The sequence below is a fragment of the Cimex lectularius genome, unplaced genomic scaffold (genome assembly GCF_000648675.2).
Source record: "Cimex lectularius strain Harlan isolate CLEC.00 unplaced genomic scaffold, Clec_2.1 scaffold272, whole genome shotgun sequence".
In the NCBI taxonomy this organism is placed as follows: domain Eukaryota; kingdom Metazoa; phylum Arthropoda; class Insecta; order Hemiptera; family Cimicidae; genus Cimex; species Cimex lectularius.
In genome coordinates, this window is record NW_019392910.1 from 159,617 (window position 1) to 174,015 (window position 14,399).

The window sequence follows — 14,399 nt, forward strand, 5'->3', positions numbered from 1 at the left end:
ACATGACGGTTTTTTAGCATCGCTTAAGGCCAAAAATAACTAGATAAGAACTGTGAACAAAACTATTAAATAAATTAATAAAAACAGTAAAGATCACAAACACAATTGAAAACTACTAAGATGAAGCATTACAAAACCAATCTATTTACATAAATGTCACATATTTTCGTCTGACAGACTGTCTGGTGTTTTGGACCACAAAAGCACTGAGTCAGTGTGCGACAAAAATCAATTCTAATTAATAACTAACAACTGCAACTAAATTGTTTAAACTAATTTTGCCTACATCTACCAACGAGCAATTTAGTTGAAACTGTTCACTAACAATTTAATTAATTAAAGTAGTTGTTACCAATAAACAACTAAAAGTTTTTAGTTAACAGTTTTAGTCAACTAAAAAATTAGTCAATTACGCCCCACACTGTGCGGAATCTTTTGGGAATTGTTTGAGGCATTCTAAATGCTCTTTTTAAGCAATGCTATGATATATTATCCCAAAGGATGTAGATATAAAATGCAGGGTGGGAACTAAACATTTCGGGCACATGAAAAAGATTAATAAAATCGGACACCCGTTTTTTAGAAATGGAGACTGACTACATGATCTCGGAATCACTCTTTTCAACAACCTATAAAATTTCAACAGACTACAAAGAAAAGGACGAATTTAGGAAGAAATCAGATACTAAGATATTGTATACAGAATCAAATAAAGGAACCATATCAGGCGCTTTCTGTACAAGCCCAAAATGCGAGCAATCAAACTCATAAGGAAAGTACACCTTGGTCTTTTAACCTGAAAATCAAGCCATCAACACTTGTGCCTTAGAAAATCTTCGAAAAGGTTACCCTAACAAAAATCATCATAAGATCGGTTAGACGAGCAGCTATTAAAGCATTAGCATGGGAAAAAACAAACATTAAAATTAGCCATTGAATCCATCCAGAATCTCCAAAAACTGGTGAAATACAGCAACCTGATGCTATCTTGGGTTCCAGGACACAAAGGAATTTTGAGTAACGAAAAGCAGACACCTGGCCATAGGAGGCATGTCCATATTCTGTTTCCTCATTATAAGTCAGTTGCTTGAAACATAATAATTTTATTTAGTTAAAAAAAAACAACTAAAAATATACTATACCTGTAGTTATAACACTTTGTTATATTATTTCAATATTTTTTCAATAATTCCTAGACTTTAAAATTATATTGATAGGGTGTTTAATTAAATCTTTATGTTGTTTTATTTATAAGGATGTTATCGTCTTTTTCATTGATTGTATAGTATAGTGTTTTATTCTTTATTAATGTTTAGTTAGTTATAAGCATTGTATTGTATATATTTTTTCTCCTTACTTTTGTATACTTTTTTAAGAAATGGGTTTTTGAACCATAAAAAATAAATAAACAACTAAGATAAAGAGGCCTTGAGGTTGGGTTTTGGGATCACAAAAACAAACAGAATATTCCATTACATAATGGATCTAAAACAGAAAAAAAGAAGAAAATGGATAAACTCTACAGGTGCTAGACATAATAAACTTATGCCAAAACAACCCTCATGAAGATTGGCAAACACATTGCTACAGTTAAAGGCCTAAACTCAAAGGAGTGATAGGTCCGGTCACTGGCATTTGAGGTGAAAAAGAGGAAGAAACAACCCACCTTCGAATGCAGAGCATCTGCTCAATAAAGGAAAAAAAACAGTCGATGGTTTAGAACTCAATGACCCTATAAAACTTTCCTTGACCAATTTATCGACCTTATTGCTGCCCGTCTTGCCTGTACAATTTGGTACCACCAAAACAAGGATAAGTTTGTTGTTACTCTCAATTCTGATGGCATCAACTAAAATTTTGATGGTTGTTTATAATTTCCTCTTTTTAAGTTTAGTACTAGTAGTAGTAGGAGAAGGATCGATTGCACTGAAATAAGGAATTAGGAATGTACAATAAACTAGAAGGCTGCAGTGTTTTGGGAACAAAAACCTACGACTTCCTAGTTCATCAATTCATCATGATCATAATCATCACCTATTTAAGGTTTATTGTCACCAAAAGTCACAATCTTTTGAGTGTATATGGTAGATGTATTAATAAAACAAGAAAGCTAGTTATTTAGAAATCGTGAGATGCGATCTGATGTGATGTAGGTTTCAGAAAAACATTTTCTTTATCGTGCCAACGTTTTGATCTTTATTGAGATCATCTTGAGGGCTCAATAAAGATCGAAACATTGGCACGATAAAGAAAATGTTTTTCTGAAACCTACATCACACCAGACCGCATCTCACGATTTCTAAATAATTATCGATTAACGGTCACTAATCACCACACATTTCTACACGAGAAGAAAGTTAGTTTTTATTGATTATCAGCCTTGGTATTTCAAACAAATTATTGAAGATTGTAACAAGAACTTTGGTAAACACTGAGTTGTAAATATAAACAAAAAGCGCTAGAGATCGCGTATACTTCTGTCTCTAGTCTGTAAGTTTTTAGTCAGGAGAATCGTCGACCTTTCTAGGTCATTAATAAACAGTTATGTCTCGGAGGTCCACGTTTGTTTGAAAAATCTACACCGCTGTGATGCTGGGGTGCGTTCCTGTACGAATGGCGATTTTCAAGGAGGACCTCGATCTCTACGGCACTTTGCAAAGGTGACACGAAAGTCTCTAAGATTCGGCGTCTCTATTCCACGCCAAGTTCAAATCTCCATATCCTGTGATTGTTTCTCATAGGTTATGTTTTGTTTGTTTTCTAGCGTTCTTCCCAAGGCTTTTTAAAAAAAATGTTTTTTATTTGTATAAGGTTTTCTAACTAGAAGGGAGAAACAGGGCTGTTTGGCTCATGGTTGAACAATTTATGAAGAAAGTTAGTCAAATTTCGGAGATTGAAGGACCGGGGGAATATCGCGACGCCATAAAGCGTTGTTACTTTACTAAAAAAAAAAAAAAGTTTTGGGTTGGTGCTAAATTAATGCTGGTTTTGAAAATTGTTTTATTTTCGAATTTTCTACTCATACAAACAAACCTAAATTCTCAAATCTAATTATGGATTATAATAATTGTTATCTTTTATACAAAATGTTTTAGTTTATATTGAATTTTATAAGAGTGAGGACCTGCAAAATTAAATATGTTCTAATTAGATTTTCGTCAAATTTATTTGTATGAATTTAAACTAGAGTGAGGGGGGGGCTGCGGTAGCCAAGTGGTTAAGGTGTCAGACTCTCGGCTAGTAGATCCCGCGGTCGTGGGTTCAGTTATCACATTTGCCTCTGGACTTTTTTTTTTATTCTTAAGCCGTAATTAAATGAAATTAACATGGCATTCATTAAGGCTGGTGCCATGATGTGACGGGAGTTTCCATGATTGAAATTTCCGCTGCGCAAGCTTACATTCAAAATAGCCTTCGACAGATCGAACGGAAATTTCTGTTGTAATCTCTCTGTCAAGCTTTGTTGGTGCACCACTTGTCCGTCAACGGAATTTTTCGCTGGGTTCCGTCTAAACAGGTCAAAACAGTGAAAAGTAGAAGGGGTGCGCCACAGTGGCGACGGACGAGTAGAATGGAAGAGGCAGGCAGTCAGACAGGCAAACTGCAAGCTGGTCTAGGATGGACGAGGAACAATTTATTGTGAAAGTTCAGAACAGGCCCTGTCTGTGGAATTTTAAAGACAGAATGTACAATAACAGGGATGCCAAGAGAAAAGCTTAGGAAGGCATTGCTGGCAGTCTTTCTTAGGGTGAAACTACAGTTTTGAATGTTCTATTTTGTTTCCGAAGTTGCATGTCGACCAATGCTAGGAGCTCATCAAATGAAGCTATAGTCATCCGATAGTATTGGAAGAATTTGTCAGGACAGCGTCGAAATTCCCCTTACAAACAGTAGGCTTGACCAAGTGCTACCTTTTTCGTATTCAATGGATGAATCCAATGTTTTCTCTTTCTTTTCTGCTTCTCCATTGCCTTGTAAATTCACAAAACGAAAAGTGGTTTCATTGTACCATACACGATCAACTGAGTCATGTTATCAACTGAATATCCAAACAGTCGTAGTCATTCCGTTCATTTCCGCTGTATATGTGGCTTGTTCAGGTTGGGTGGATTTTTCATCACAAAATTTCCTTGTCCAATTTATCAACCTCATTGTTGCCCCTCTTGCCTATAAGATTTGGCACCAAAATAACAAGGGTAAGTTTGTTATTATTCCCAATTCAGATGGCCTCGACTAAAATTTTGATGGTCGTGTATAATTTTTCTCTCTTTTTAATCGAAATGTCATCATATTAAGTTTTCTTTGTTCCCCTCTTGGTTTCCATATTAATAAAATAAACCTTATTGTACTTCCGCTTGGTATTTTATTATTCTACTAATTATGTTTCTGAATTTAAATAACTTACCTGAGGTTTTGAGATTTCCTTATACAGTTTTTGGGTTAATGAACTTGTAATGTGGGCGTTGCCGATCATTTTGGTCTCCCTGTCCTTGTAGGGTTTGACAACGTGATCGGTAATTACCAAATTACAAATTAACGAATCTTTGAATGATAATAGTAATGATTATAATTTGGCGCTAATAATTTAATGCCGGAATATGAATTATAAACAAACAAGTTCTTTCTAAAACTATAATTTCAAAGTTTGATGTTAGTGATGTGTTTCCCAAACATGTTTGGAGATTGTCTTAATGAATCCTTAGGGTGAAAACAGTAAAGGTGAATGTTACGTTAAATTCTGCATTTTTGAAGGTCATAAGTTAATCATAGCTATCGACTCCAAGCAGTGCAGATAGAGAAAAACTGGGATTTCACTTTACTTCTTCCCCTATTTAAAAATGGGTTGAAGCTATAAAATCTCGAACAAATACAAAAATGTAAACAAGGGAAAAATAAATTTTTGATAGAAGTAATAGAAATAAGGAAAGGGAATAAGAAATAAATTATCTTTTTACATTTCAGTCTTTTTCATTCGTGTGTCATAATCATTGATTGTAAATGACTATTTAATTTAATTTATTTAATTTAATTTTGGTAACATTTTCAAACAAATACAGTAATACATCCTGGACAAAAATTCATTTAGAATAAAAGGAGCAAAACATTGAATATATGAGATTTGGCAAGCTTTGTAGATAGTGAAAAAAAAGAAAATAAATAAATCTGCATTTTTGAAAGTCATAGGTATTTGATAACTATCGATTCCAAGCAGTGCAGATAGAGAAAACAATGGGTTTGTCACTTTGCTTTTTCTCCTAATTTACAATGGGTTTACGCTGTAAAATTCCAAACAAACAGCACAAACACGACCAAAATCGAGATGAGGTGAAAGGTGCAAAAATGTGTAAATAAATCTTGATATTTGAAAATCTTTAGATTTGCATAGCCAAAAGCTCCGAGCAAAGTAGGATATCACTTTTTTTGTTAAAATTTTTTTTTAACAAGTGTTCACAACAGCAGAGGCCATGGGCTGCTCGATTCGAACCCCGGACTTCTTTACCTTACAGAGATGAGCGCCATGTCAATGCATAAATCGTCGCGGCCACCGAAGCCTTCTTAGATTTTGATCATAATTAAAAATGGGTTTAAGCTTCAAATAAATACAAAAATTTAAACAAGAGAAAAATACATTTTTGATAAAAGGGGCAAGATAATAGAAAATAAATTATTTTTACAAATTTCATATTTCATGCACTCATGCATCATGATTATTGATTGTAAATGATCATTTAAATTAACTTTTGGCAGAATTTGAAAGAAAATCCAAAATATTTGAAAGTCTTAGATTTGTATAGCTAATGACTCCAAGCAATTCAGATAGAATAGAACTTCCACTTTTTAAAAATGGGTTTAGGCTATACAATCTCAAATACATACTGGATCAAATTTAATTTAGGCTAAAAGGAGAAAAATATCGAATATGTGAGATTTGGCAGGCTTTGTAGATAGTGAAAAAAATCTGCATTTTTGAAAGTCATAGGTGTTTGATAACTATCGACTCCAAGCAGTGCAGATAGAGAAAAACTGGGATTTCACTTTGCTTCTTCCCCTATTTAAAAATGGGTTGAAGCTATAAAATCTCAAACAAAACAAAAATATAAACAAGGGAAAAATAAATTTTTGATGGAAGTAATAAAAATAAGGCAAGGGAATTAGAAATAAGTTAACTTTGTACATGTCAGTCTTATTATGCACTCGTGCATCATAATTATTGATAGTAAATGACCATTTAATTGAATTTTTGGCAAAATTTTCAAACAAATATGGCCATACATAATGGGCAAAAATTCATTTAGGCCAAAACGAGCAAAACATTAAATATGTGGGATTTAGCAAGCTTTGTAGATAGTGAAAAAGATAAAATAAATAAATCTGCATTTTTGAAGGTCATAGGTGTTCGATAACTATCAACTCCAAGCAGTGCAGATAGAGAAAAAATGGGGTTATCACTGCTTCTTCTCCTAATTTAAAATGGGTTTAAGCTATAAAATCCTAAACAAATACAGCACAAATACTAGACCCAAAATCAAGTTGAGGTAAAAGGTGCAAAAATGTGTAAATAAAACTTGATATTTGAAAATCTTTAGATTTGCATAGCTAAAAGCTCCAAGCCATCTAATAAAATAAGGATTTCACTTTTTTTATTAATTTTTTTTTTAACAATGGTTCGCAACAGGAGCGGTCATATCAACCCTTGGGCTGCTCGATTCGAACCACGGACTTCTTTACCTTACTGAGATGAGCGCCATGTCAATGCCTAAATTGTCGTGGCCACCGAAGCCTTCTTAGCTTTTGATCCTAATTAAAAATGGGTTTAAGCTGTAAAATCTCAAATACACAAATTTAAACAACAGAAAAATAAATATTTGATAAAAAGGGCAAGATAATAGAAAATAAATTATTTTTACAAATTTCATATTTCATGCACTCGTGCATCATGATTATTGATTGTAAATGAGCATTTAAATTAACTTTTGGCAGAATTTGAAGAAGCAATTCAGATAGAACAGAACTTACTTCTACTTTTTAAAAATGGGGTTAGGCTATACAATTTCAAAAAAATAAGATACATACCAGATCAAAATTAATTTAGGCTAAAAGGGGAAAAATATCGAATATATGAGATTTGGCAAGCTTTGTAGAAAGTGAAAAAAAAGAAAATAAATAAATCTGCATTTTTGAAAGTCATAGGTGTTTGATAACTATCGACTCCAAGCATGTCATGTGTATCATAATCATTGATTGTAAATGACTATTTAATTTAATTTTGGTAACATTTTCAAACAAATACGGCAATACATCCTGGACAAAAATTCATTTAGGATAAAAGGAGCAAAATATTGAATATATGAGATTTGGCAAGCTTTGTAGATAGTGAAAAAGATAAATAAATCTGCATTTTTGAAGGTCATAGGTGTTCGATAACTATCGACTCCAAGCAATGCAGATAGAGAAAACAAAGGGGTTATCACTTTGCTTCTTCTAATTTAAATGGGTTTAAACTATAAAATCCCAAACAAATACAGCACAAATACTGGACCCAAAATCAAGTTGAGGTAAAAGGTGCAAAAATGTGTAAATAAAACTTGATATTTGAAAATCTTTAGATTTACATAGCCAAAAGCTCCAAGCCATCTAATAAAAAAAGGACCACAATTTTATTTTTTTTGCACACAGCGGTTTCATAAGCAGTTATATTGTCAATTTCACCATTCCACTAGACAGAGCCCACCAGTCTTGTTTGTGTCGTTTTCCAATATTGTCAATTATAGTGCAATATACTTTATTATCGTTCATTAGTGCAATACATGCAGAACAGGTTTTTCTGCTGCCCAATGGGGGGAGTTGAATATGGGTTCATCCGATTGTGGGAAAACAGAAAAAAAGACTCTTCGTCAGTCATCAAGATGAAAAAAACCCTCGAGAACAAATGATTTACACATAGTTGGACGCAAAACAGATATATGTGGCACAGCTGATGGAATACTACACAACCGGGCTTCTTTGACCCTATTACTCGGTATCAAAACCACCAAGTGATACGCACCACACCGTCCCATTCTTAACAAAGAAACCCCCAACCGAATCAGTTTTCCTCTCAGTAAATGCTTCGGTCAAAACATGTGTCATAATCCTAAGTTGACAAAATTATAAAATTACACGAAAGATGGCAATAATAGTGGAACATAACACTCGTTTGTGTATTGTCAATTAAAAAATGGCAAAAAGGAGGGAAAATTCAAAAGGTGGGGTTGAGATGGGAAGTTAGTGTCTGAGTGGATCGAGGTCACGATAGCTCAAGTGGTAGAGCAGCGGCGTATCTAGCCAAAGATCGTGCATTCGAATCCCGCTTGTGCCATTGACTTTTTTATCTCAACTATAAACCTTAATTAATTGTAATATATTAATTGGTCAAGCAGACCACGAAATTAGTGAATTGTCAATTAAGTTTGTTTTCAAGCATCTGAAATTTTTACTGAATTTACCATCAAAAATTCTTCGCGGCCTATTTTACAATTTTGTTTATAACTGTTTATTTAAAATTAAAAGCGTCTGAATGAATGAGATTTGACATTGTTCCTGCATGTACAATAATTGAAAAAGCCGTTATCTTTTTTTCAGGATTGCATTCAGGTAGATTAAATAAAGTATTGGAGTTTGCTGCATTTTCTAAACAATGAACTGCATGCTGAATTCTGCTTTGAACAATAATAAAATGGAATTTCTTCGTCGATTTAATTTTATGAAGTAAATTGATGTCATGAATATTTTGGGCGATTATTTTTTTTTTTTTACTTAGCATTAAGAAAAAACAGTGAAATAAAGGATTTTATAATAGACCTGCGTATTTGAAATTTTGGCACAATGAACTTGCAAACTTTTTTTTTTGAGGTTTGTTGGTGGGTGGTTTGAGAGTTGATCGGGCGTGTAAATTAATAATTACCAATTACATTCTGAAAATAATTTATTAGTAAAGAAACAAAACATTCATCAGAATAAAAATCCGATCAACTCTTGGGCCATACAATTAATCCCCAGGATACGTCCTGAAGCATGTTTTCCCCACTTTCAACTGAAATTGCCCATCAAAATCAAAATAATGAAGGTTTCCAAGAGTCCGTTGCAAAGCTCATAAAATGTTGGTGTTCTTAGCTGGAACATTTTTAAAAATGTCATGGAGGGGAGCTACGGTTTAAAGAGGTTAATTCACGTTTACCCTTTCAAAAATTTCATGATGTTTGTGCAGTTATTTTATAANTTCTTCAGGATTGCATTCAGGTAGATTAAATAAAGTATTGGAGTTTGCTGCATTTTCTAAACAATGAACTGCATGCTGAATTCTGCTTTGAACAATAATAAAATGGAATTTCTTCGTCGATTTAATTTTATGAAGTAAATTGATGTCATGAATATTTTGGGCGATTATTTTTTTTTTTTTACTTAGCATTAAGAAAAAACAGTGAAATAAAGGATTTTATAATAGACCTGCGTATTTGAAATTTTGGCACAATGAACTTGCAAACTTTTTTTTTTGAGGTTTGTTGGTGGGTGGTTTGAGAGTTGATCGGGCGTGTAAATTAATAATTACCAATTACATTCTGAAAATAATTTATTAGTAAAGAAACAAAACATTCATCAGAATAAAAATCCGATCAACTCTTGGGCCATACAATTAATCCCCAGGATACTTCCTGAAGCATGTTTTCCCCACTTTCAACTGAAATTGCCCATCAAAATCAAAATAATGAAGGTTTCCAAGAGTCCGTTGCAAAGCTCATAAAATGTTGGTGTTCTTAGCTGGGACATTTTTAAAAATGTAATGGAGGGGAGCTACGGTTTAAAGAGGTTAATTCACGTTTACCCTTTCAAAAATTTCATGATGTTTGTGCAGTTATTTTGTAAATAGTCAGGCGATTTTTAGAACAAAAGTGGACTAATCCAAAAGGAGGTTCGGAATTGAATTTAAAAATATGGTCAAAAGTTGGGAAAAGTAAGTTTGTAAGTTAGAGTGGAGAATTCAGGTTTTATGTAAAAAAACGTGTTTTTCTTAAATAAACTCTAAAAAATCATAACTATTGAATAGATTGAGATAAAAGCATGAGGTTTATGACATTCTACCCCATTTTAAATGTACTGTTACCGATTTTTTTTTTTAAACATGACAAGCTCATCACCCTGTATAATTTATGTTCTTTTTATTTATGTTTATTTGTATTGAATTAATGTATGACTATTATTTTGTTCTAAATAAATATGCTTTGTAACTAGTGATTTTATTAAATATTATATGTTACAGGAGAGGAACGTGACATCTGATAAGACAAGGAAGACAGTCATCATAAATTTTTTTAGCCAGTATCTTATGAAAAAAGAATAATCATGGCGAAGAAGAAGGTGTTTTATTTCTATGACCCAGATGTGGGCAATTTCCATTACGGCGTGGGCCACCCTATGAAGCCACATAGGCTGTCCGTCATCCACAGTCTTGTTTTGAACTACGGGTTGCATAAGAAGATGCAAATCTACCGTCCGTACCGTGCAAGTCCGCATGACATGTGCAGGTTCCATTCGGACGAGTACATTGAGTTCCTGCAGTCGGTCACACCTCAGAACCTTCAGGGATATACGAAGAACTTGGCTAGCTTCAATGTCGGTGACGATTGCCCTGTATTCGAAGGGCTGTTCGACTTTTGCTCCATGTATACGGGCGCGTCGCTCGAAGGTGCGACGAAGCTTAACCACAAACTGTGTGACATCGCCATTAATTGGTCAGGCGGTTTGCACCATGCGAAGAAATTCGAAGCGTCTGGTTTCTGCTACGTCAATGACATAGTGATCGCAATTTTGGAACTTTTGAAATACTACGCTCGGGTTTTATATATCGACATTGATGTGCATCACGGTGATGGTGTTCAGGAAGCGTTTTACCTAACTGATCGAGTTATGACAGTTTCTTTTCACAACTTCGGTCCCTGTTTTTTCCCAGGCTCTGGAGACATGTATGAAATTGGGTCTGACTCGGGAAGATATTACTCAGTCAATGTTCCTTTCAAAGAAGGCATTGACGATCAAAGTTATTATCAAGTGTTTAAACCTGTTATTCAGTATGTCATGGATTTTTTCAGGCCTACAGCCATCGTCCTTCAATGCGGAGCCGATTCTCTAGAAGGCGATAGGTTAGGCACATTCGGGCTAACAACAAGGGGTCATGGCGAATGCGTCAGGTTGATCAGGGATTGCAATATTCCGCTTTTAGTCGTCGGAGGTGGAGGATACACGCTGAGAAATGTAGCAAGGTGCTGGACGTACGAAACTTCATTGTTGCTCCACGAAGCCATCAGCAACGAACTCCCGTATACAGAGTACTTAGAGTATTTCGCTCCAGATTTCCAACTTCATCCGGAGATTCCGCCAAGACAGGAAAACCTCAACGGAAAACAATATCTCGAGGCAATAACCAAATTCGTGTTCGATAATCTAAAGATGCTTCAGCACGCTCCAAGTGTTCAAATGAAGGATATACCTGGTGACCTGGTACCGTCCGACGATTCAGCCGTACTGGACGATCTAGACCCTGATGTGAGAATGTCCCAAGCCGAAGAGGACATGCTCGTCGAGCCGGCGAACGAGTTTTATAATGGTGAAAAAGACCAGGACAAACAGAGTGAAAAAAAATGTGCCGTGTACATGTAACAAGCTCTACTTTACCTATTTTTATTCCCATTCAAAACTGTCTCACAACTGTTGAGATTTTTAAGTACATTTTTTTAATCAAACCTTATTTTACTTACACTGCTAAAACATTTTTTTAAAAGACCTAGTTCAGAATTATATAAACATTTTACATAATATGTACTCTGTACATTTAAAAAAAAAATCAACATTAGATTAATAGTTAAAAAAATTAATGGTGATCTATTTTTTAAATGTTATAACTTGTTATTCCAATGGAGCATTTTAATGTTTAATTATTTGACATTTATAATTTTTTTTTGCACATTGTATGTTTTACTTTTAAAAAGAGCATACTCGAGATTTAACTAGGCTGTTATAATTTCTTATCGTAATTTAATTTTTAATTTTTCACAAATTCTTAAGATTGGATCCTTGAAATAATAAAGTTTTCAACTTTAAATCGTACATATTTGGCAATCTGCATGGCTTGAAAATTTACGCATGTATATATATTTTTAAAAAGTTTGAATGGGAACATCTAATTCACAAACGAAAACAAATAGAAAAATACTTTTAGCACATTGTTTTCTATTTTGCACTTGCAATCTAGCATTGAATAATTCAATGTCAAGCTCACTGAGGAAATGGTTGTGACTTTTTGATTTTATCCAATGTTGGATCTATCGATTCTAGTTTGCAAGCTTTGGAACTATTATTTATTCGTTTCCCTCTCGGAAACGGAAAATGCACAGGACCCGATGCAAAATAGAAACTTGTGAAGCTCTGTGATATATATTATTATATTATAATTCAAATTATCCTTTTTCTGTTTTATTTTGTAAACATGTGTATATTATTGAGTAGAACCGGCTATAGATTTGTATTTGTATTAGGTCTAATTTATTCATCTTTGTGAGTACCGGTTGGCCGAAAGGTTTTCCCCTTACGTTGCAAGAGATGTTACAATCGTCTTTGTCATAATTTTGTAGGTTTTTTTTTTATGTAGAGTAAAAGTGGGTGACAAAAGTACACTGAATTGTACTCTTTTTTTCTTTTCATTCGCATTGTTTTCAGAAAAAAAATCTAAATGTTTTATGGTCTCGTCGTAAGTGTAAATATAGTTATTAATATTAACCGTAAGTTAATCCAAATTGTTGTATATTATTTACAGGTGTATTCGAACTCATCATTGTTACTATTGATCTCTATAGTAAACATAAAATAAATCAATATGAAATTATTTGAAGCTTGACACTTGAGGGGAGATAAATTAAAAATACTTGTGGATTCGACCGACATCATTTTGAAGTAAATATAAACAGTTAATCGTTTAAAAGGCTTTTTGTTAAGTCAACTAATTACTAAGATTTTAAAAGAATGAACGAACAACATGAACATGAAGAATGAACATGAACAATAACAAAATAAAGGGGATTTGTGCTAACATTTTATTAAAATAATTTTTCATGTTGATTTATTTTTTTGTCATTTAAGGTTTTACAAAACAAATTTCTTTTCAAGAAATGGAACTATTTCTTACACTTCAATACAATATAGTACTTGCATGTAAAATTAATCTTTTTAATTTGTAATATTCTATGAGCTACGTTTTATCGAATTGTTATGAAAATTCACCGAGTTAACTTTTATGTATTTTATATGAAATTATTATAAATTTGATGTTCACCGTTCTTACAAAACGCAAAAATTAATGTTTCCAATGTTATGTAAGAAAGAAAAAAAAATCCATGAAACTGTTGTAAATAGTGTACATTTCGACTGTAAACAATTTTTATTTTAAAATAAAACAATTCTACAAATATTTTTTTTCTCAAAATTTTTCAAACCCATTTTATCTGTTGATTTTCTGAAAACTATCGAATTACAAACTTTGAGGTACTATTTCTGAAATTGGCAGGGACTAGTGTTCCAGACAATATTGCTCAATACCGCATTGCTTATTCAACTCTAAAACAAAATTGATAGTTGTTTGAATTTCATTAAAGATAATTTCAACAAGTTAAACTGACTGTTAGGAACATAGTTTACAGTAGGATTATGCATTGTCCAACATTTTACTATATCCATTATATTTTGTAGTCCAATTGACCAAATAACTTCTTTCAATTAATTAATCTTTATGTAAGGTATTAGTTGAAATGAAAACGTAAGTATCACGAGCGGGATACGAACCTACGACCTTCGGCTCAATACGCCACTGCTCTACCCACTTGACCTATTGTGTTTTCGATCCACACAAACACTAACTTTTTCATTTCAACCAATACCTTTCATAAAGATTAATTAATTGAAAGATTTTACTATTATGTTGAAGATTTATGTAAAATTTTGTTATTATGTACTAGTAAATAATTTACTTTATACTTTTTTAACCTTCTTTAGCTGATATAAAAATATATACTTTTATCCAAATTATAATTCATAAATTTAATATGTAAATCAACTTTAACTCATTCACTGTGGGAGCTATTTTGTTTGAGTTTTCCTGTGGATAGCTATTTCTGTCAAATCAACCATTTTTACGTCTATAGCATAAAATTATTTTTTCTATTTCAAATGGACCCTTTTTAACTTTAAATTAATCCTTTTTAATTTTAAATTAACTGTTTTCAATGTCAAAGTAATTATTTTTAATTTTAAATTAATCTTTTTTAATTACAAATTAAAGGCTTTTAATGGAAAATTAACCCTTTTTAATTTTA

At 32.9% G+C, this 14,399-nt stretch overlaps 1 protein-coding gene across 1 annotated transcript; it reads left to right on the forward strand.

The window, feature by feature from the left end:
* The first annotated feature begins 2,508 nt into the window (after window positions 1-2,508).
* LOC106669143 (histone deacetylase 3) lies at window positions 2,509-11,828 on the forward strand. Its single transcript, XM_014398443.2, has 2 exons — window positions 2,509-2,660; window positions 10,298-11,828. Exon 2 carries the CDS (start codon window positions 10,381-10,383, stop codon window positions 11,692-11,694), a length of 1,314 nt encoding a protein of 437 aa, XP_014253929.1. The 5' UTR covers window positions 2,509-2,660; window positions 10,298-10,380; the 3' UTR covers window positions 11,695-11,828.
* Window positions 11,829-14,399: the final 2,571 nt, after the last annotated feature.